General features: G+C 34.7%; 1 protein-coding gene across 6 annotated transcripts in view; it reads right to left on the minus strand.

Annotated features, from left to right (window-relative positions):
- PPP2R5E (protein phosphatase 2 regulatory subunit B'epsilon) overlaps positions 1 to 24,559 on the minus strand; it is a 267,308-nt gene that overhangs the window by 82,146 nt on the left and 160,603 nt on the right. For all 6 annotated transcript variants that reach the window (XM_007472987.3, XM_007472988.3, XM_056810864.1 and 3 more), the window contains one exon: positions 669 to 865. In XM_007472987.3, the coding sequence (XP_007473049.1) occupies positions 669 to 865 (197 nt within the window). The remainder of the gene's footprint in view (positions 1 to 668; positions 866 to 24,559) is intronic.

Below are 24,559 nucleotides of genomic sequence, written 5' to 3' on the forward strand. Positions count from 1 at the left end.
AGAAACCTATTAAAAAAATAAACTTTGACAGAAATTAAATGATTGCTTATGTCATGAAATAGCCAGTGTGTTGATTACTTTTGCTTCATTGTACTATTTGTAATGGGAGGCCAGTAGGGGACAGTGGGAAATAACTTTGACAACTGAAAAGAAAGACTAAATTATTTTTTTAAAAACTCAGTTCAGTGACTATAAAGCTGATTAATCATAAAGGCAGGATTTTAATTAGAGTCCCTGAGTTAGAATTTTGTTGAAAGCTTAAAGATGTTTTCTTTCAATACAATGAGAGGGGGGAAAAAAAAGAAGTAAAACATCCTGAAGTTGGATATCATTCAAATAAAGGCTTGAAACTTTAAACAACCCTCCTCTTAGCCTTTTCCCTAAAAATTGCTCGCTCTCTCACCCACACATCCAAGACTGGTACTGTAGGTCTTGGTTTCAAATATAAAGCTATTAATTGCTAATTACTTTTATGATAAAAGAAGCTGTGGATTTTATCCTCATACAATGTACTTCAGATATCACAGTAACTGTTTTTGCTCAATTGCAAATAGAGAAGGTTGTTGTATCTAATTTTTGGAAGCAACCTTCATTGTTTACACAATAAACACCTGTGGTAACTACGAAGGAGCTGAAAAGTATCCGCGATGTGGAAAAAAAAAACTCACCATTCTAACTACTTCAGGGTAAGTCTGCTCTGTCAAACAGCCTCTGCTTATTGTAATGTAGTCCACCAGTTCATTAAGAGTGGAGCGCTTGTATTCTTTCATTTTAAGATCAGATAGCGTGTCCATGAAGTCAAAAATTACACAGCACTGCTGAAGTTTCTTTAGGAACAGTTCAGGCTGCTCTGAGGATGGAACGTCTAAGAAACAAAAAAGGAAATGTAAGTCTGTCATCAATTTCTAGGTAACAGGAATTCTCTGTTAAAAGTTATTTCAAAAGAAAGCTCAATATAAGAGTCCACATGAAACAGTGATTCTGTTGTGTGTTTTTAAAAAAAAAAACAATTAGACATTTATGGGATATCTTACACACTATGTGATTTATAACTTTGGCAACAATACTGGACTAATAAGAAATTTCTATCATTTACTATTGAAAAATAAAAGATTTAATAAACTCCCAAAATCAATTAGAAAGTTTTCACAAATTTCAAACAAATAGATTCATCTTCATTCCTGATGCCCAAATTAAAACATAAGTTATAAATATTAAGCAATTCAAGCTTCTTGATATACAGTAGAGCAAGAAAGTTCCACAGTTGTTTTAAAATTAGACTCACTTAAAAAAAGCTGAAGTAGAAATGTCAATCCATTCATTTTAAATCCATCCTTGGTATTTAAATCAATTGGTTTTTGGTTTAGAGCTTAAGAAAGTCATATTCCCAAAAGCCAATAGGTTGAATCAATAACATAATCCAAAAGGAAAAAAAAGACAGTCATTGAAAGTATGTCTGCTTGAGAAAGATTCTAAACATTACCAGAAATTTTAGTTGATCAAATTCTACACAAGCAAAAAGGAAGCTGGTATTCAGTAGAATAAACTGGCTTCCCAAGAATTTGCTGCTGTTATCTGAAGAAGTTAATCATCCCTCAAAAAAATGGCAATGATATTATTTATTATTATTATTATTATTCTCTCCTTCACAAGTGGAAAATTAAAGTGTCATTACGATCACACAATGAACCTGTTATAGAACAGATACAAGCTCCTTGTTCACTTGACTACATTTCTCTTTACTGCATTACACATGAAGGATCCTAATATTCTATAGTTTCAGCTACTTTTACCTTTTCTCAAACCTTGGTCAAGCCCATTTTACAATAATCACACAGAAGGAGAGGCCATCTGTTCATCAATAGTAAGAGGAACATGCTAATGGACCACTTCTTTCTTTTCTACCATCAACACCAATTTTTTAAGTACAGGCAATAAAGATCAAGATAACACTTTAAAAAGAAAAATCTCATTTTGAAGAACATATACATTAAAAAAAAAACATTAAAAATTAACCTAGCTAGAAATACACACAACCAATATAAAGACAACTATAAATTTATAGTGACTGAAATGGAAGAAGCCCTAAAAAATATTAGAGGGGCAGTCAGTGTTCAGGAATAGGACACATTAACACAGTAAAAATGACACTACCTAAATAATCTTACATATTTAATGCAATACTAATGAAAAAAGGGGGTTTCTTTGTAGAACAGTATAAAATTTAAATGAAATGTATATATTTTTTTAAATCAAGGAGTAAAAATTAGAAATGGAATTTCCACTCTAAATAACTTGCAAAGGTATCAATATTTGGGGATATATCTATCAAGAACCACCTAAGAATCAAATGAATCCACGTATAAAATATTCTTTGCAGAATAAAATGGAGCTAAATAATAGGGGGAAAATATTCAGTGCTAATGGGTAGGTGAGGCTAGTACTGAGGGAAAAAATGGTGCTACTCCCTAAATTAATTTAGTTATTCAATGCCATGTCAAAAAACCAAAGGATTCTTTTATAGAGCTATTATAGAGCCCATTCCCTAGCCCTTACTGCTCTTCTGCCTTAGAACCAATATACACTTTTGATCCTAAGATGGAAGGTAAGGTTTTGTTGGGTTTTGGTTTTTTGTTTGTTTGTTTTTTTTGTTTGTTCTGGAAAAAAATAATAAATATGGAAGGAAAAAGAACATGAAGGAAGAAGGTCTAACAATAGCATATCTCAAACCAAATTATAAAGCCTTAATAATTAAAACAATTTGATAATGTTTAAAAAAAAACAAAAGTTGGTCAATGGAATTAAAACTTTGGTTCAAAACATATACAGAAGCAAATCAACACTGTAAGATACCATTTAATAAATCTAAAGGCTCCAGGTACCAAGATTTGACAAATAAATCTAAAGACGCCAGGTAACAAGATTTGACAAAATCTGCAAGGAAAACTAGAAAGCAGTTGGACAGAAATTATGCATAGAGAAACATCTTATACTATATTGCAAGATTAATGACAAGTGAATACATTATTTCATCATAAAAGTAAATCATCACAAGTAAATAACTAGAATAAAGGAAGAAGTCATAACTAAATAACCAATAGAGAGGATCAAAGAAGATAAAAGGGAAGTGTTAATTCATATAATTTAAAATGTGTTGTACCAATTTTCCCTGATAAAGTTATATATCTAAAATATATAAAGCTCATTAGAAGAGCCATTGCCCATTAGATGACTGGTCAAAGGACATTATGAACAAGCAGTTTTTAGAGGAATAAATCCTATCATATAAAAAAGTTCCCCAAAAAAACTAATAAAAGCACAAATTAAAACAACTATAAGGTCCCACTTTGCACATATCAGATTGGCAAAAATTACCAAAAAAGGAAAATGATAAATGCTGGAAAATAGACACCTGTCTACAGTTTTGGCAGAGCTATGAAATTAATCTAGCTATTCTAAAAAACAATTTGGAATTCCATTCTGAAATCTTACTATTTTATAAGCTCTTAGAACAGTGGCTAGAATATAGAATACCTACTTTTACTTGAAAACAACCCATATGTTCAAAAATGTTGATGGCCCCTCGTTTCAAAGTAACTCCAAACTAGAAAATAAGAGGAAATCCACCTAATGGGCATGGTTAAACAAACTACAGTCTATGAGTATAATGGAACATGATTGTGCCATAAGAAATAATAAAATCAATAGTTTCAGAAGAAAATAGGATTACCAGTACAAACTAATGCAGAATGAAGGGAGCAGAATTATGAGAAAACATAACAACAATATAAAAAGGAGAACAACTCTGAAAAACTTTAGAATTCTGAGCAATGCAATGATAAACCATGAGTCCAAAGGACCGAAGATGAAATAGGTCACCTACCTCTTGCCAGAAAGAGGTTAAGCTTAAATGGTCAAAGGATATGAACAGACAGTTCTCAGATGAAGAAATTAAAACTATCTATAGTCATATGAGGAAATGCTCTAAATCACTAGTGATTAGAGAAATGCAAATTCAAACAACTCAGATGTACCACCTCACACCTATCAGATGGGCTAATATGACAAAAAAAAGGAAAATGACGACAAATGTTGGAAGGGATGTAGGGAAAACGGGACACTAATATACTGTTGGTAAAGTTATGAACTGATACAGCCATTCTGGAGGGCAATTTGAAACCACATCCAAAAGGCCATAATACTATGCATTAATTACCCTTTGACCCAGCAATATCAGTAATACATATGTATACAAAGAGATCAAAGATTGGGGGGAAGGACCTACCTTGTACAAAAATATTTATAGCAGCTCTTTTGGTGGTGGCAAAGAATTAGAAACTAAAGGGATGTCCATAAATTAAGGAAAAGCTAAACAAGTTATGGTATATGATTATAATAGAATAGCATTGTACCATAAGAAGTGATGAACAGGATGATCACAAAAAACCTGGGAAGACATATGAAGTGATACAAAGTGGTATGAGAAAAATTAGAATAATATTGAACAAAGTAGTGGCAATATTGTATAATCAGCCATGAATGACTTAAAACATTATCAATAATGCAAAAGTCCAAGACAACTCCAAGAGGTTCATGATAAAAAATGCTGTCTACTGCCGCAGAAGAAATTGATGGAATCTGAATGCAGATTAAAGCATGCCATTTTTTACTTTATTTCTTTCATGAGTTTTTTTCCTTATATGTGTGATATCTTTTTTCACAGCATGACACATGAAAATATGTATTGCCCAATAGCACATATATAACTACATCAGATTACTTGTCATGGAGGGAGGGGGGGAGATCTTAAAATGACAGAAAAAAATGTTTAAAATTATTTCTATATGTAATTGGGAGAAAACGTAATTTATAAAATGTAGTGGGGAAACTCTTGAGTAATTGGGTGGGAAATTAATTTTAGATCTGTTTCACATATCTTAGTGGATTTTAGCACATAATGAACTTAAAATGTAAGAGGATTATAATAATAGAAAAAAATAATGTATGACCTCAAACATGGAAAGATGATATTTTTCTACTAAGTAAATGTAATTATTAGGGACATGATAAATACACTAAACAACACTGTGACATTGCTAAAAAACTTAGTCATAGCCAGTGGAACTGATAGCCAGCAGAATCTTTTTGGAAAGCAATCAGAAAAGAAACAAAACAGGAAATTAATCATACTTTTTAACATTATCATTGAATTGCTGATAGTACACCCTGAAAAACATTTTTATTATAAAGCTTGTCTTTATAATGTCTTCCCCATGCACTGTACTTTTCTTTGTTTAAAGACCCATATACCAGAGATGTGCTCTCTTGATGACTCCCTGTCAATCACATATTAGTCATTTTTAATATCATGTTAAGAAACATCATAGTTGGATCCTCCACAAAATGATAGTACCTTCAGGTCTTTATGTATCCTGGTGAGCAAAACCTGAAATGTATAGATACCATATTTGGAATGATTTATTGGGGAGACTATGTTTCCCAATCAATCATATGGGGTAATGTGGAAAATTCATACCGACATTTAATATATAAGTAATGTTATCGTTTGTTTACTCCCAGCAAGGCAGTTTTTAGTTATCTAAAACTTCTAGATTCTCCCTCTTTCAAGAGTTAACTAAAATCCCAGTCTTACCTACTAACTCTCCCTCCAAGCTAGTGACTTCCCTCCATTGATCCAATCTACTCTGTATATATCTTTTTTGTAAACAGTTGTTTGCCTGCAATCTCCTCCATCATTGCCTTTCTTTAAATAAGAGTAGTAACAATAAGCATTTATTTAGCATCTACTATGTGCCAAGTACTGTACTAATTACATCTCATTAAAACTCTGAGATAAGAGCTATTGTAATCCCCAGATGAAGAAACTGAGGCAAGCAGTGGATGAGTAAATTGCCCAGGGTTACCTAGCTATTAAGTGTCTCTGAGGCAGAATTTGAATTCACATTTTCCCAACTCCAGGTCTAGCACTCTATCCATTGTGCCAATGAGCTGCCCCTTATATTGTTTGATAGATGGGCTTCCTCTGTCCGTTTCCTTATTTACATACAAGGGAAATTATTTAACACTACATACTTACCCAAGTTGCTATGAAAAAAAAAACAAATAAAATATTGTTGTGCAATTTCTAAGCACAAGAACACAAATAAGAAGAAACAAAGCCTCCAAGCCAAAGAGTTTATTGGGAGAGGGCTGGTCTCACAATAAAGTCAGACTCCTGGTCAAGACCAAATGACCCCAACCCTTGTGAGAGGACTTCTTTAATACTATGCAAGAATATCACAATTTATGAAATAATCCAAGATAGTAGATAAAGAGATGTGGATTGATTCAAGTAATTAGATGACTTGAAAGTCACTTAGACAAGGGGAGAGTGGGGGAGCCTGAATCCTACTTTATAAGCCTGATGATGTCATGGATGATGTATACTAAGATGACCAGGGTAAGGAGGAAGTGCCAGGCCCCAAGCAGAGCAAAAGCTTGATGATATATACTAGGGTGTACATAAAGATGAAGCATTGTTACCAGGCTTCTAACTGAGGGAAAAGTCTCGGTGTTAATGAAGAGCCAGTCACAAATTCAAGACCATAATATTTGCTGAGGGTGCATTATATAAAAAAGGTTAAAACTGAGACCTATGCTAACAATGATTAACTATATTCAACAGTTATCTTACTTAAAACCTTATACTAAAATAATCACAGAAGGCCTACTAAAATCATCACTTATGCTAACATTTAACTATCTTAGAATTAGAATTATGATTAACTCAATACCACTGCTAACATTAAAATCTAATCCTCATATAAGGGGGTAGGGGATTTTTCACTTATAATAATGCATGTGAAAATTTAATAAGTCTAATGTAAATAATGATAGCTAATCTGAATGACTCTATAACAGCTGTATTAAAGAGTTTTTCCTCTTAGATTTCATTGTCACCATCTTTTTTCTCCCCAAAGGCTTCTGTATCACACTCTCCACTAGTATCCTCTTAAAAGTTTTTACATCCATGGTCTTCAAACTTTGGAATTTAGATGTTTATGAGAGAATGCAAAAACACTAGGAAATACATTTTGTTGGGTCCCTGAGATTCCAAGAATGCAAGAGTAGAAAGGAAAAGAAAAGGAATGTAACTCATATTCATGACATTCACTGACTTTGGCCCTTTTAAAGGCAATATATACTCTAGTTCAAATTTAAAATACTTTCAGGCTTAAAGTCTTTATGTTAAAATATACCTTGCCATGTTGTAAAGCTTTTCCAATGATAACACCAGAAAGTTTAGGGCTCTTCATCAAACTCATAATGAGTTATGAACATATAAAATTGCATAAGGCAAAGACTCTTTAATCATGTGAAAGTATTAAATGTTCATGGTCCTATAAAAATGCCATACATATTATACAAATTACTTCAATGTGTTCTAAAGTACACACAAGGTTCATAAAAATATGTCCCAAACACATAACAAAATTAGACCAAAAATGAATGTTAATTGATAATTTGCTTGACTTCTTAGAATTCTAAGTGTTTGGAGAGGTAAGAGATCATCTGGACTGTCTGGTTCATGTAAAAGACTTGTCTATAGAAGTATGACTTGATAGTATCTTTTTTCTCTTGATAAATGCTCATAGAGCAAACAAATATTCGAAACCTGACCCTTCACATTCCCTTTCCTCCTCAGTTTATTCACAAAAAAACATTTATTAAATGCCTACAATGTGCCAAGCAATAAGCAGTGACTATGCAATATTTTCATAACAACCCAGCACCAATATGAAATAAAAAGTGCTGCTAAATCATTTCTGATCACAGCTACCAGAGCTCTTCAAAGCAAATCAGAAAGCCACAAAAAATATTATTAGATTCTTAGTGTATTTTTTAAAGTGCTTTTCACCTGTCAGAACTGATGACTGGTAAGATTAATATTCAAAGTACAACTTAAGGCATGGTTGTTAGTGGAATAAACAGACATCATTGAATAATACCAACTAGATATGAGAGGAGAAAGGAGATCTGGGAAACTTCTCCCTGGGAGATGGCTGGGGGAAGAATGGAGAGATGAAAAAAGGCTTTGAAAAGAAGGAGAATGAAATCATGCGGTTACTTGGAGAAGTTTCAACTAAATAAGTAGGTTCAGGCTGAATTCGGAGAGGAGAAATTTGACAAAATTTTAAAGAAACTTAGAAAAATCCAAAGAATAATCATCGGGCCCAGATACTGATCCAGTTTCTACTTTTGGTTGAAAGAAGAATAGGAACAAAAATTCCAGAGTAGAACGTGAAAAAGTACTAAGATGGAAAAGTATAAGGTAGGACTGAAAAGGATAAGGTAGTTAGTTGGCAAGACAAGGCAAGGTTAAATAAGAAATAAATGGGAAGAGTGGCACAAATAGAGTATTAATCAAATGGGATGGTTGGAGGGGAAAAATTGGTGAAACAAAGAGAATGTTGGTCAAAAGGCAAAAAGGAAGGCTGCTGATACAAAAGAAAGGAATTCCTAGGGGACTCAAGCTCTCAAGAAGTGATAATTGACTGTAAAAGTTTAACCAGATGATTAGGATTGAGATATAATTACCTTCAAGTATTTTAAAGAAATAAGGCCAAAAATCTCAAACATTATAAGAAGGAATTGGGCAGAGATTTGCATCTTGTACAAAGTTTACATTCTTGCCACTTTAGAGTGTGTTTCAAGTGTAAGGTAATATCCCTCCAGTCCAGGTTGAAAACCAACGGGACAGGAAATAAGCATTTATTATTAAGCACCCACTATATGCCAGGCATTGTGGTAAAAATATTCTTTTTATTTGATTCTCATAACAACCCTGGAAGGTATATGCTTTTATGATCCACATATTACAGTCAAGAAAACTGAGGAAAACAGCTATTAAACGTGGCTTGTCCAATGTTGCACAACTACTAAGTATTTGGGATGAAATTTATTGGGGCTTTTTTAATAATCAGGGTTTTATAAAAACTGTCTCAAGTATCCATTATCACAGTGAAAATATGAGACTCAAATATACTGTTAAAGTGAATGATTAGAAAATTTGGATGAAAAAGGCAAAAATGCTAAATCAGAACACATATAAAATCCATTTCCCTCTGTGATATTAATAGAAAGGTTATATGTATAAATTTAGCAAAATTAAGATGAATTATATATTTAAGTTCATTTCCCCTTCCATGTTTTCTATAAAACATGAGTCATCTAATAGTATTTCAGTCTACAGAGTTTAAAAATGTCTCAACTTGGCGAGTGCTGGCCAGGACTGCACACATCTTCTTAGGTGAATGTTTATTTCTCCCAGACTCCAGGCCCAACACTAGGCTGTGCTGTAAGGGAGCATGGAGTACAGTATTCCTAGAGCAGTTTTTGACCTAAATTCCTGTCTTGAAGGAAAGAGAAGAAATACTTAAATGGGGATGAGAAAAGAAATCTGATCATTGTCAAGATAGTTGAGAATGGAAGAGCATCCCTATGAAGAGAACGAAGCTCCACAGAGTTTAAAAACAGATTGGAAGTTCTTCCCAAAAAAGAGCTAGATGCTCTAAGGAGAAAGAAATTGTTTTCCAAAGAACAATTATTAACCACATAAGCTATCAAATGAGAGTTCACAGTAAAAATCATAAGAAAAAGAAAACAACAGATCTGGACAAGAAGAGAGATGTGTTTTACTCCTGGGACATGTGCAATAATAATATTACTAGCCAAAATTAAAATGGTACTTTAAGGTTTCTACAAAGTACTTTACAGGTTATTTCATTTGATATCTCATTTGTTACTTGATAACAGATATAACAGATTACCACAACTCATATAAATAGATATAAACTATCTACTGCTAGTGATTTATATGAACAAAAACAACACCTCCAGAAGAAAACTAAAAAAGTATTGTCAACATTTATGAAGTCTGAGACAAAACCTGAAACACAAGATATAATTTTCTTGTTGTTGCCTCCTGAAGGAAATGGATGCAGAAATGAGCATTTAATTTGAGAATCTGATTTTAAATTCATTTAAGAGGATGACTTGGAAGATGATATCTCACAATGGGATTTGGATTTCTTTATCATGGCTTACAATGTAGGAATGACACAGATTCCTAGCCAGAGATGGAGTGTATCTAATGGTAAGAAAGTATTTGCCTGGTATTTTCAAATAAAATCAAAAGGGCTTTAAACTAAAAGGGATAGGAGAGGGAGATTATCTTTAAAAAGTCACAAAGTTAGAAAAGCAGCTAAGATATCCAGAAGTTCACAGGAGTCAAAAATCTAAGAAAAAAGTAATTGGTTGTAAAAACAAACAAAGGATCTCTAATTAGGGGGTCCTTATCACTGCTATGTCATATTTCTGTTTTCTAGAAGAACTAGAATATAGGGTTGGGAACATTTGAAAGACTGGGAAAGAAAAAGGGAGAACCACAAAACTGGAGAATGGCAAATGTCTAAATTTTCAAAAGAGAACAAAGTCTGTAGACAGTAAATTGGAGAGCTTAACTTCAATTCCTGCGAAAATTCTGAAACAGATCATTAAAGAGATAATGGCAGAAGATCTAGAAAAGGAAACAATGTCTTCATCAAGAACAGGTCATACCAGACTAATCTCATTTCCTTTTTTTTTTCAACAGGGTAATTAAACTAATAGATGAGGATGCTATGAACATGGTTTTGCTAGATTTCAGCAGAACCTTTTGATAAAGTATTTCACATAGAAATATTTATAGAAAATATAAACTAATATGGATTAGAAAATAATACAGTTATGTAAACTCTTAAATCATTAAACAGCCACTCAAAAACTAGTTAATGGTTCAAAAGACATTAGGTCTATAGTAGAGTGTCCCAGGGATGTAAACTATTTAGCATTCCTAGCATTGGTTTGAATAATAGCATAAATAATATGCTTACCAAACCTGCAGCTGGCACCTTGCTAGAAGGGATACCTAACATGCAGAAGAATCAGAATCCCAAAGGATCTTTGTAGCTAGTGCCTTGGGTTGATGAAGAAATCAAAGATGAAATTCATTAAGGATAAATAGAAAGTCTTTCAGAGTTGGTGCAATAACAGTTGTATATGTGGAAGATGGCAGAGACATGATTAGATAGGAGTTATTCTGAAAATTATCAAGAGTAAAACTTAGTTCAATGAGTCAACATTGTAACATGGCAGCCAAATAAGGAAAATGCAGGCTTGTTCTGTATTAAGATGGGGTACAACTGCCAAGAATAGGGAGGTCATTTTCCCTTTTCAAATCTCATCTGACATACTGTGTTCAATTATGGACACCATGATTTCAGAAGGGCATTGATAAAAGTGTTACTATATGCCAGACACATTGTAGTTGGAGACTGGCAGAACCAGCTCAAGATAGTCAACTGTTAAAATTTTTCAGTGTATTTTTTAATCTTGGAAATTAGCCAATGTAATTAATTATTTTCTTAATTGTCTACATCAGGGGTCAGCAAACTACAGTCTATAGGCCAAATCCAGCCTGTGCCTGTTTTTATAGTCTGTGAGCTAAGAAAGTTTTGGGATTTTTTTCTTTTTTAAAAATAAAGTTTTGTTGTATTCAAAAACGTAAAAACCATGCTTAGATCTAGGGCCATTCAAAAGCATACTGATTTGGTCCTCCATCCACAATTTCCCAAACCCTTGTCTAGATTTACAAAAATGATGGGGAAATGTACTAATGTGCTTCCAACTTAAACATCTACCATAAGAACTTATCCTCACTCCTCCTCAAGTAGGTGGTTAAACATTTCATGGCACACCACAAGTTGAACTAGATAACCACTTCAAGGCCCTTCCAACTCTCAAATTCTATTCCTCAGAATTAGTCTGTGAAGATTATAATATTCCAGAGCCAAAAGAAGTTTTAGCTGTCCTGAAGAAAAAAGATTTGTAGGACAAAATCCTTCAATACCACACTAAAAGTTTAACATTGATGGTCTGGGGGTATAGATTAACTATATCCTTGCTGGAGAATGAAGAGAAAGGGATGAATTACAGTTTTCTCTAAAGGATAAAATATTTGTATACGGATAAATAAATATTTTTAGCTATTTGATCTCATCCCTTGAAATCTAAATATTGTTTCATGACTTAAGTCAATGCTTTAGCTTTCAAACAAAAAAGGGTGAAAATTTATAATGTAGAGACTGACTATACTGTACTTAATTTTTCAACATCAAAATCAGGAAACAACAATTCCCAAAGTCATCGAATTCATGTTTACCCATGCACTGTCAAGGGTAATTGTTCAGTTGTTTTAAATCAGATTTGTTACCAGTTGTGAATGGAAGTAAATAGAATTTTCTACAAATGTTGCAATTCCAATCCTGCATTTCATACTATGATATGATAGGATACAGCTTAAATTAAAATAAGAGCATCACTCATGGATTCTCTTTCCAGCTTTGATTATCAACACTTGATATTTATTACTCTTTAAATGGAGCTCTACTCAGACTTTTCTCAAAAGTTGACAAGTAACTCTTTGATTTATATGTATAACATACATTTATATTATTAGGATATGTACATATATGTTTATATATGTATGTCATATATAAATATGTATTTACATATATAAATCCAGCACTAAGCACAAGTCCATAGGGACCTAGAGCATCATCCTACTGCTCTCCCTTCTCTTTCTGACCCTTGGGATCACTCTCTTAGGTAGGGTTCAGCTCAGGCCTGACCCTGCATCCTAATCTCCCAGCCCCAGCTTCATGGACAGGGAGAGGGAGAAGGAAAAGAAAGGCTGCCAGCATGGCCTCCTAGCCCTACTCTTCACACCAGTCTGCAGAGAGAGTGTGCAGGCCTAAGAAGGGGTCAGAGGACACCGCCATCAGCACAGAGGACATCAAACTCAAGGCACAGAGTTTGTCCAAGTAGGCATCCCACAGGCAAAGTTCTCCTTTCCATCTTGACCTATGGTTCTACTTACACTGCAGAACTGGATCCTGGATTTGTGCCACCCCAGGGCCATAATTTTCACTCTAGAGTGGTTTCCACTGAATAAGCCCAGCAATGGAGACTACTTAATTATGTCTTACTTCATCCATCACACTATCTCTCTTACTCTAAGCTCAGTGTGTTTGTCAGCATTATCCCATCCCCATCATAGGCACCAACATTCACCTGGTGGGAGACTGAACCACCACCTGATTTTCAATAGGTACTGACACCACCTATCGTTTCCAAGAAGCCTATTATCAAGAACCTGAAGACAAAGATTCTGACTAACTCCTTCAAGCTACTACTATGAGAAATATCTAGGACAGTAATAGTAAACCTTTTAGAGATGGAGTGCCAGACCCCACCCCAACTTTAGACTGAGTGCTGTGCTAGGCCCTTACCTCAGACAAGAGAGGAAGTGCTCCCATTGGGCCGATGAGCAAAGGGTGGGTGATAAGACACACCTGTGGAGAAGGGGAGGGGAGTGGCCCACATACTGCTCTCCCCTCCAGCTCTGCTGCCTGTGAGCCACCCACCTTACCCTCTGTGAGCTCCCATTGGGCTACTGAGCAGAGGGGGGAGGTTGATATGAAAAAATGTCTGGCACAGTGGAGAGTGGAGAGAGGGAGGAGAGGAACTCTGCCTGAGTCCTTCTGACTTTCTAGTAACAAAAGGGGGGAGGGAGGGGGTTGGTAGTGCGGTGGTTGGGAAGGGAGGGTGGCCCACATATTCACAGAGAGTGCTCTGCATACCATCTTTTATACCCATGCCATAGGTTCACCATCACTGATCTAGGACATTGCTTGTGAGCTGAGGTTTTGACCACAAGCAGTCAGTCACAAGACACCCAATCATGGCCTGCACCAGATTAAAATGTAATTGGGAAATGATTAATAAAATAAATGCTTAATCATTTGGGTAGACTAGATATGTTGGCAAAAGTAAAATTACATGATTTAAGGTTTTAAATTATTTTAATCACATTTCATACTCAAGATAGTAGATGAGGGTAATATATAAGGAAAAAACAACTTTTTATTTTAATTTACTGATGCATTTTGCTTTGGTACAACAAACTCTGTCTAGCAAATACCAAAATAAATGCCCTGCAAAGCATGCCCTAAAATCAGTAGCCTGTATACCAACAAAAAGGATGTGTTCTTTAACTTTCATGTTATACTAGCAATGACATTGTTTTTTAATATGAATTTTCTTTCCTGTCATCTTAACTTCATTTGCATTATTGCCTTCATTGCATACTTTTGTGCCTTTACTTTCTTCTCCTGGTATAATTTTCCATATCTTCCTAAGATTTTTTAATATTCATATTCATTACTTGTAATGACATAATTTTATAATATTCATAAGCCATAACTTGCCAATGAAAATTATTAGTTTCTAATACTTTAAAAAACATCAGGAAGAAAGTATATGATAGGAAAAGAAAATGAGCTAGTCATGATAGCTGGTGGTCAGATGAAGTATCCCACCCTTAGAACATCAGCAGAAAATGAGGAAGACCTCAAGAAAATTGAGTAGACTCTGTGAGGACAGGGATAAATGTCCTACAAGAGATAGGCAAGCATGGGTAGGTTTTAATCTCCATGAAGAGAGGAAATTGCTAAATTGACGAGATCACATTCATTTGAGTGATTATATCCTCAGACTCCATTCTAATAAAACACCTTGAAAACTATTTTTGTACTTGGAAAGACTTGTGCTATGATATTATGTAGGTATAGTCTACAAGTACCTTAGGTAGCTTTTATACCATGAGGAGTATCAAAGAAGGACTTTAGCTGAGGAGTTTATAGAAATAAATTATTCAATATAAAGAAGCTGGAGATACTTGCTATAATAGCTTTATGATCTTAAAAAAAAATCAATGACAATTAACTGAACAATATAAACCCCACCAAAAAGTCACTCAGTTTCCATCAATATTCTGTATTATTCTACCACAAAATATGCTGTCTTTTGAGTGCTTACATCATGTAGTCTAGCACCATGCAGAAATTACTGGCTTTGGGGGCAATTGGTTAGCTCAATGCCAGGCCTAGAGACAGGAGGTCCTAGGTTCAAATCTGACCTCAGACACTTCCCAGCTGTGTGACACTGAGCAAGTCACTTAACCCCCATTGCCTAGGCCCTTAACCACTCTTCTGCCTTGGAACCAACACACAGTATTGATTCCAAGATTCCAAGGTAAGGGCTTAAAAAAAAAAATTACTGGCTTTAAGAAATTAGCAGATTGGAGCTGAAATAAGCAGAAATTCAGTAGAAACTCAAAATGCTATAAAAATGAGTTAACAGAGACATATAATTTTAGAATATTCATTTAAGTATTATGAATTTTTCAATTCTAGGTATAACATATTGAAGAGGAATTCCCAGATTTATAAATTCTATAAAGACCCATTTTAGATATACTAAGCTTCTGTATAGTTATCTATATCTATACTTACAAATTTAATATTTCTTATATGCTATATAGCCATAAAAAATAGATCAGTAAATAAAAAAGGGAAAATACATTTCCTCAAGTCTTCTCTGGTGCCAAATTTGTTCAAATGATGAATTTTAGAAAAAACAAATTCTACTCCTCTTTCAATTAAGCAGAAAATTAAATTAATAGAACATTAAATTTCTTAAGGATGAGGCAATTAAGTGCTACAGTGGATAGAACACTGGGCTTGGAGTCAGGAAGACTTGAATTCAAATCTAATCTCAGAATGCTACTAGCTGTGTGACCTAACCTGTTTGTCTCAGTTTCCTCATCCATAAAATCGGGATAATAGCACCGCCCTCAAAGACCTGTTCTGAGGATTGAATGAAACAATAATCATCAAGTGGTTGGCATAGTACAAAAAGTTATGTAAATTTTAACTCTTTTGTTTTCAATTAGGAGGCAATGTAGTACAGTGGAAAGAACACTGCCTTTTGAGTCAGCGAATTATTAATATTGGTATTAGAATATAGAGAATAGTACTTTATTATTCTAAAAAAAATTAGTGCAGTGTAGGGGAGGAGTACAGAAAAACCTTTGTTTGAGGAGACAGAGAAGAAAAGTACTTCAAGGCACCTAAAGTTGGAAATCCTCTTTGCGATTTTATGTTAACTTTTATGAACTGAATAGCTATAAAAATAAGCCATCCATTCCCACCCCACCCTCATTAATTTTCTGAAGATAAAAGGCTATTTGAACACCAAGACAAAGTGGAAAAGATTTACAGGCAACTATTTACATCATGCAAATAAACCAAGGAATGTACATACTGAATTTGAGGCTCCCCCATTCTTTGATCAGTAAGTGCTCAACTAAGTATGTCGCTGCACTATGTAATGGTCTTATTTTTAAAACAGGTGTTTAAAACTGGTTTTATTTCAGCAAATGCCTTGCATAATTATAGTATTACACTTAAAGCAATCCTTATTTGACAAAATTAAGATCTGGCTGCATAAAGTATACTACAGTGACTATGAAATAAAAAAACAAAGTTTTATATTTCAAAAAACTTTTACTTGCATCTTGACAACAAAGTTCCACATAGAAACAGAAAATAAAAAGTTACAGGAAAGCCAATGCCAAACAAAGTGGTTTTCATATGCCAAGTCAGTTAAAAGCAAACACCTTCAAGATTATTCTTGAGGGTGTAAAAGGCTATTTTTAGCATATGAACTATATATAATATACACATAAAAACCCAAATTACCTATACTCATAAGGGTTTTTTCCTATTTTTGCTTGTCCAATTACATGAACCAATTATTATGCAAATCATACTAAATAACAGAAGCGGTTATAATTTAACTAAATTAAATGCCTAGGTGGCGATTCAACATGCAAGGTGCTTCTAATGTCAATATGTGCCTTAGAAAATTACAAAATCCTAGAAGCTGAGGCAGATTAACTTTCAATAAAAAGTTTATGAAAACCCTTAATCATCTAGAAAAGTTGTCTTGAAAAAGAGACAATCCTAACAATAAAACATTCCTAAAATACTCCGGGATAACCAGACTTAGGAAAGTAAGTTAGCATGAAAAGTCAGTACCACAATGAAATCCGTGTCAAACAATGCTAACAGTATCAATTAAAATGAAGGAGTTGTACTAGATCTGTGGTGTCAAGTTAAAAAAGAAACAGTCCTTTCAGGCCCTAAATTGACTTAGAAAACCACAAATTAATATTATCTATATTGTACTGTATTTTTATTTCCTTTGTCAAACATTTCCCAATTACATTTTATTTCAGTTCAAGCCTCAGATAACTCTGTATGAGATGACCTCTAAGGTCCCTCTATTACTCTAAATCTGTGATCCTACATGTTTATAGGATTATCTGCACTTAAAAAAAAAAAAACTTGGCATTGCCTTGTGAAAATATTTTTGTAAACCTTAACACTCAGAAACCTTAAAAATTAAACACTGACGCAAATACCAATAAAATGGAAATAGGTCTTGATCAATGACAAATGTAAAACCCAGTGGAACTGTGCATTGGCTATGGGAGACTGGTGGGAAGAGGGGTAGGAAAGAACATGAATCATGTAACCATGGAAAAATTATCTTAATCAAATACTTTTTTTAAAATAATCAAAATAAAGGCTGACAGCATAACTACTAATGCTCTAAACCTTTTACAGGTGTATAATTGAAAATCTGTTACCCTAAAAAGAAAACTACATTTCCCAGGAGCCCACTGACTTCCTGGCCTTCAGTACTTCCTGTACACAGGAGATAAATTCGGTGTGCATGCCTGCTCTGGTCTCTTTGGCTTCCTGGCAAGGATGGTGGTGGTAAGTGCTGGGATTCTGAACTGGCTGATTAGTCATGGGCATGTGGTTTTTATTTGTATCCTTTTTATTCCTCTATTTCCAATGACCATTAACAAATCTCCTAAAATATAGTATTTTTATATTTGAGATCAATTTAATTTTTACACACGTCACCCCAGGTTTCAAACTTAATGTGAACTGATTCTCTTAATTGGGTAGAACCAGTTTTGTGCTTCCCTTAATGCTATGGTCATTTCCTAAGGACACCAATTAACCAACAAAGCAGTTACTAAGCAATAAAGAGGGGAAGAAGCAGAAAATATGGCAACTGCCCTCACAAAGTAGCTGGGAAGGAAAACTAACTCATTAAAACAATATAGAAAAATAGATTCAAAGCAAGATAGCAGGGTACAGTGGGAAGCTTGTTGGATTTGAAATCAGAGAATATGAGTTCAAATCCCCACCAGCTGAAACTTCTTGCCTGTCTAGGTTCTGTTTTCTCATCTTGAGAATGAGGAATTAGACCTCTTTAATACTTTCTGACTATCTATGATAACAAGAGTAGATTGTCAATGATATAAGATCAAAAGAGATCCTTGAGGACTGAAGCAAACAAATAACAAGCATTAATTAAACATCCACAATGTCATGCGTTATGCATACAAAGACAAAAAGGAAGTAATTCCTAGTTCCCAAGAAACTTATATTCCATTAAAGACAACATACAAATACACATTATAATATATGTACATATACATGGGTACCAATGTATATATGAACACATACATGGAAACATATGTACATCCAAAGTAATTATTATAAGGAAGCTACTAACAACTAAGGGGAGGGTAAAGTATCAGGAAAGGCTTTTATACAGAAAATGACACCTAAGCAAGAAGAAATTCTCAAATGTGTTTGGGAGGGAGGCGATTCCAGGCATTGGGAGCAATCCGTGAAAAGAAATCTGAGAAGAAAAGATCTACATGAAAACATCATGAAGGCTAGAGCCTAAATTGTTGAATGCATGAAAGAGAGTGACTATATACATAATAACACCTGGCAAAGTAGATTGAAGACAGGTTGTAAAGACTTTTAATGACAAAGAGAAGAGTTTGTACTCTGTCCAAGAGACAAGGCGGAGCCAAAGGAGTTAATAGACAGGAGTAACAAAGCCTCAGGTCTGCTTGAAATATCACTTTGGTAGGATATAGCTGTTAGGAGACTTACATTAATTAGTCTATGAAAGGTCCTGAACTACAGTGATGGCTGGCCTGTGAGGAGGAAGACAGACAGAAGGGGCACTGGAAAAGTATAATTAACTTGGTAACTGATTGGTTCTATGGGATTAGAGGGAGGAGAGCTGGATGAATAAATTTTCCAATCTATACCAGTGAAATTATGGGACAGAAGAGGGGAGAAGAGAAGTACCTCGTAAAAATCTATATTTATATTAATGAAACTTAGGACCCATCTCTCTAAGGCAGCTAGATAAAGATCTCTCTCTCTGTCTCTCTCTCTGTCTCTGTCTCTCTCTCTCTCTCTCTCTCACACACACACACACACACACACACACACACACACACAGAGGGAAAAAAAAGAGATATTCTTCCAGCAACCAATAAACAGGTGAGAAGACTATAGATACTTTTGCAGCAGGCACAAATCACTTTAGCAAGCATGAGTAAGGCCTCATAATGGTACACGCCATTGGATTTGTCAAATTTAACATCAGTGGCTTAACTCCAGGCAGAGACTATGAAACAGTGGAATCAAAACGCTGTCTATGTGCAACACACATTCAAACTTGGCCAAGAGGATGTCAATAAAGAGGCAAACTAACAGCTGAGTCATAGCAATCTGTTTTTGGAAAGAGAAGGGTTTATGATGGTAATTCTGAACAGGTTACTGCCATTGGAAACTATAGAATGATTATCCTTAGAGAACCAAGATTTAGGGATCAATGTGGATTTTGCAAGAAAGGGTAGATATAAAAACACATCATTGTATGCTATAAAAATCAAACACTAATCCCTAGCAAGATATGAGCTGGTATCTATAATCATAGAACAGAAGTTCCCTACCTTACATGAACTGACAGAAGCCATATTCCCATACTACAATTACATTCCTCAAAATATTCCAGAGAATTAACCAATAAACTGAAGTGGAACTGGAGCATCATTACCAACAGAACTGTTGTCTACAAGTTCCAAGAAATAATGATCCATTTGAATGCTGTCCTTTATGAAATATTCATAATCTCCATGTTACAAGGAATGAACACCTTTTAAAATATTGAAACCCAAAAGAGGATATCAAAACGCAGAAACAAGATGAGGCTCCTATCCTATCCTCCTATCCCTGTTATCCTGTCTGTTACTGAAGTTGTGAGGAAGATACAATCATTGAGTCTATAAAGGATGAGATTACACCCTAAACTTGTATTCAACTACAAAAAGTAATTATTTTATTCACTTGTGAAATAGGCATTAGAATATTAAATTTAAAATAATAACAAATAGCAATGGCTATTATTACTATCTGAACCCCAATGGGGAAAAAATAAGAACTAAATAATAATTTGAGATCCAATTATAAAACCATCAAGTAAAAAACTATGAATATGTGATATCCTGTAATCAAAGCTATATAGAAATAACACATTTAAAGCAATTAACATCTATACAATATAAAGGCTTAATGTACCCTTTCAGAAGCACAAAACAGACTTATAATTTTGGAAAGTATCAGAACAAAAATCCAGACAATATTAACAAGATTTGGGTCCCATAACTCTAAAGAAGATTCAGAAATATTAATGCTTTCTCACCAAAAAGGAAGAAGAGGATTGATAGATATTTGTAGAATACACAGAAAGATAAAAATCCTACAAAATGACTTAGGGAATATCATTGCACCAAGCACTAGTAAAGGATGATAACATGCATGAGAGATTTGTCAAATGTAACTGAAAGTGGTTTAACTGTAATTGGAGTCTATGAAACAGTTAAATTCCAAATGTGGAATTAAAAAGCACTCAATGGGTGATAGCACTAATTGTTTACCAATGTTTCCCTAATGTAACTCCTTAACTCTGGCTCACAAGAGGTAAGCCTAGGCCTCTCCTCTTTCCCTCCTTTAACAGGGATTAACTTTCCTTAAAAGGAGTCAGAATCTCTAGAGGCAAATCATTCATTCCATTTGTTAATAAATCCTGACATTATTCTTAAAAAAAAAAAAAAGGAGTCAGAATTATCCCTGGGTCCACATAGGCCCCACCTTGACCAATGTGGCTTCTTATTCAACTGAACATAAAAAGTCCCAATAAGCCCTTTGGACCGCAGATTTCTCAAGACCACTCAAGTCACCTTGCCCTTCAACATATCTTGCCCTAATGTCCAAAAATATTTCCAGTATGGTGACAAGAAGAACCACTATTCTTTTTTGTAAGTTTAATAAAGATTTTTTTTATCAATTACACGTAATAACAATTTTCCATGTAAGTTTTCTGAAGTTTGTCTCCTCTCCTTTCCCTCCCCACTCCCAGAGATGGCAAACAATCTGATCTAGATTATAAATACATCATAATGCAAAATATATTTCCATACTGTGCATTTTTGAAAGACAATAACCACATAAAACCAGAACCCCAAAATAAAAACCCAAATACACGAAAGTAAAAAATAGTATGCTTTAATCTGCTTCCCGACTCCAACAGGACATTTTTTGTCATAAATCCTTCAGAATTATCCTGGATCACACTGTATTGCCAATAATGGCTAAAGTCTATCAGAGTTGATTGTTCCACAGTATTGCTGTTACTGTAATCAAAGTTCTCCTGGTCCTACTTATTTTACTCTGCATCAGGTCATGCAGATCAATAAGGTTCTACCACCACTATATACCACAATTTGTTCAGCCATTCTCCAATTGATGGACATCCCTTTAATTTCCAACTCTTTGCCACCACAAAAAGGGCTGCTATAAATATTTTCATACAAGTAGGTCTCCCTTTATTTTATTTCATTGGGATAGAAACCTAATAGTAGTTTTACAGGATTAAAGGATATATACACTGTGTCATAGCCCTCCAGAATGGTTGGATCAGTCAATATGTGTTGCATATTCTTGCTGTGTTGGGGGAGTGTAGTCTTCTTTTTGTACTGGTTAATGACTTGCAAGTGTCTCATTTTGTCCCAACATTGAACCTGAACTAAAAGAGTTCTGTTACCAAAGCCACTTCCAACTCACTCTGTGGGTAACAACCACATGAATCCAACCCACAATATGTTCACAAAGAAGCATCAAACAAATGGCTACATCACACAGACTTATAGAAAAAGAGGAATTTGTGATAGCAACTCAGGATGAATTCACTGCCAATAAAAATTACAGATGATTTTCTTTAAGAAAGCCCAGAATTATAGATCAATATAGATTATCCTGGGGCAATTGGGTATCACAGTGGATAGAGTGCCAGACCTGTAGTTTAGAAGAGCTGGGTGGGTTCAAATCTGGCTTCAAACACTTCCTAGCCATGTAACCCTGGGCAAGTCCCTTTGCCTAGCCTTTGCCATTCCTCTGTCTTAGAAGTGAAACTATTTTTTAAAAAAATACAGATTATGCAAGGAAGTGGTAGAAACTGTGCAACACATCATACTAGTTTGCAAAATTTAGCATCTAGATAACTAGAAAGACATGATCAGGTGGCTAGAAGTTAATTATATCACTCGCTATCCTTTATAAATGAAGAGATGACAAATTCCTATTCTATACATTTTGTTGCTGTTGCTGGTTAACAATGGAAACAACAAAACTGTACTGGAATCAAAGCATCCTTATAAACAAAACTGTTGCCCACAACTACTCAATTGATGCCATCACATCAAATACTCACAGATCTACATGCTACATGGAATAAATAGCTTTCTAAATATAAATGTAGAGAACTAGAAGAAATCAAAATCATGTAGGAATATGATAAAATAAAGAGCATTATTATTGTCTTCTCTGCTACTGGAGTTTTCTGGAAGATGCTTTTCAGGGCACCTGAGGAAGGTAAATTTGCATCCCAGTACTCTTATTCAATTACAAAAAGCAATCACTTTATTCACTTGTGCAATAGTTTACATAATTCTAAATACATAATAATAGCAGAAGTGAAAGTTATCCTTGGATCATTCTACCTGAACCTCATCAAAAAAGACAAGAGGAAGAACATGAATAAGAGTAGTAGTAGTAGTAGTAGTAGTAGTAGTAGTAGTAGTAGTAGTAGTAGTAGTAGTAGTAGTAGTAGTCTCTCGGTAACTGAGGATGACTATTGTCTTTGTGTGTTTTTGTGCACAAAGATACTTGTGCATGAAGATTTAAGTCGATGCACAGAGACAGTCCCACTCTCTAGGCGTTGGAAGCCTAGGTCCAGTGGCACGAAAAGTCGTTACACCTGGAGACTTCCTCAGCTGCATTGGATGGCCCTGTTGTCCTTTGTGCTCCAACACGCCCTAAGCACTCCACAGTGCCTTGCTGCGTCGCCATCTCAGCCGTTGAACCTTCTTATTGGTTTCTTCTGCCTGTTCAGCCGAAGCAGTTTTCACATGCTGGGTGAGCAAAGCCCTGGTTCACCAGGGGTCTACGACCCGATGGCTACCCTCACAAGGTTTAGCCGGCTTGTCGAAGCCGTTTGAGCACCCCATACATGAATAAGAGTAGGACTCTGCTAACACTCCCAATTATGACTAGCAGTCAGAATGAAATCACTCCTTCCTAAATTGTTAAAAAAAGAGATTGGTGACAAAGCAAACTGATTTTACTCAGAACCATGGCTGATAAACAGCCTGATCTAAAGGACAGCAAAATCAGTTGTATTCCTTCAGCTTCTGGTACTACAAGAAGGCAAGATACAATAATCTATCAGACAAACCAATACCTCCACTTAGAAATGCCATGTGAGCAGAAACTCCTGACCACTAACAGAGGCACAGCTAAGTATAAGTGAAACGAATTTTTTATGTACCAGCATCAAATTATCATAAAACTGGAAACATCTTACCAATTATGCCCAAATAATTCATACCTTTTTATGAATAATATCCTTCATTCCAAATTTCATAATAGTACATTGGAAATCAATGCAGGGAAATCATAAGAAATTACTTCATTCCTAAACTCATATTAGACTAGAAATTTAGGAAATACTTAAGATTCAAAGAGGGAAAAGTTGATGAGCCAAAAAGCACTGAAATTTTATATTGACTGCAATTCTAGGTACAAATGCTACCTAACAAAGAAATGGATGATTAAAAAAATAATAATAATGCCAACATATAGAATGACTTTGAAAAGAGATGGACATTTTTTAAAATGTCAAAAAAAAAAGTCCTTTTGAGTTTGAAGGCACAAATCCAACTAATAAACTGAATCAACAAAGAAACTGGTATCAGTTGTAACCATAATGAATAAACACATCATCCCACAATATTTAACAAAGAGTCTTCAAAATGTTCAGGATCTGCACACAATAATATATTACTACCAACACCATAAGAAGAACCACAGAAAGAAAGGTGTATATCGGGGGCAGCTGGGTAGCTCAGTGGGTTGAGAGCCAGGCCTAGAGACGGGAGGTCCTAGGTTCAAATCTGGCCTCGGACACTTGGCAAGTCACTTAACCCCCATTGCCTAGCCCTTACCATTCTTCTGCCTTGGAACCAACACACAGTATTGATTCCAAAATGGAAGTTAAGGATTAAAAAAAAAAGAAAAGAAAAAGAAAGGTATATCAATGTCTGTTAAAG

This window comes from Monodelphis domestica, chromosome 1 (assembly GCF_027887165.1).
Source record: "Monodelphis domestica isolate mMonDom1 chromosome 1, mMonDom1.pri, whole genome shotgun sequence".
Taxonomy (NCBI): domain Eukaryota; kingdom Metazoa; phylum Chordata; class Mammalia; order Didelphimorphia; family Didelphidae; genus Monodelphis; species Monodelphis domestica.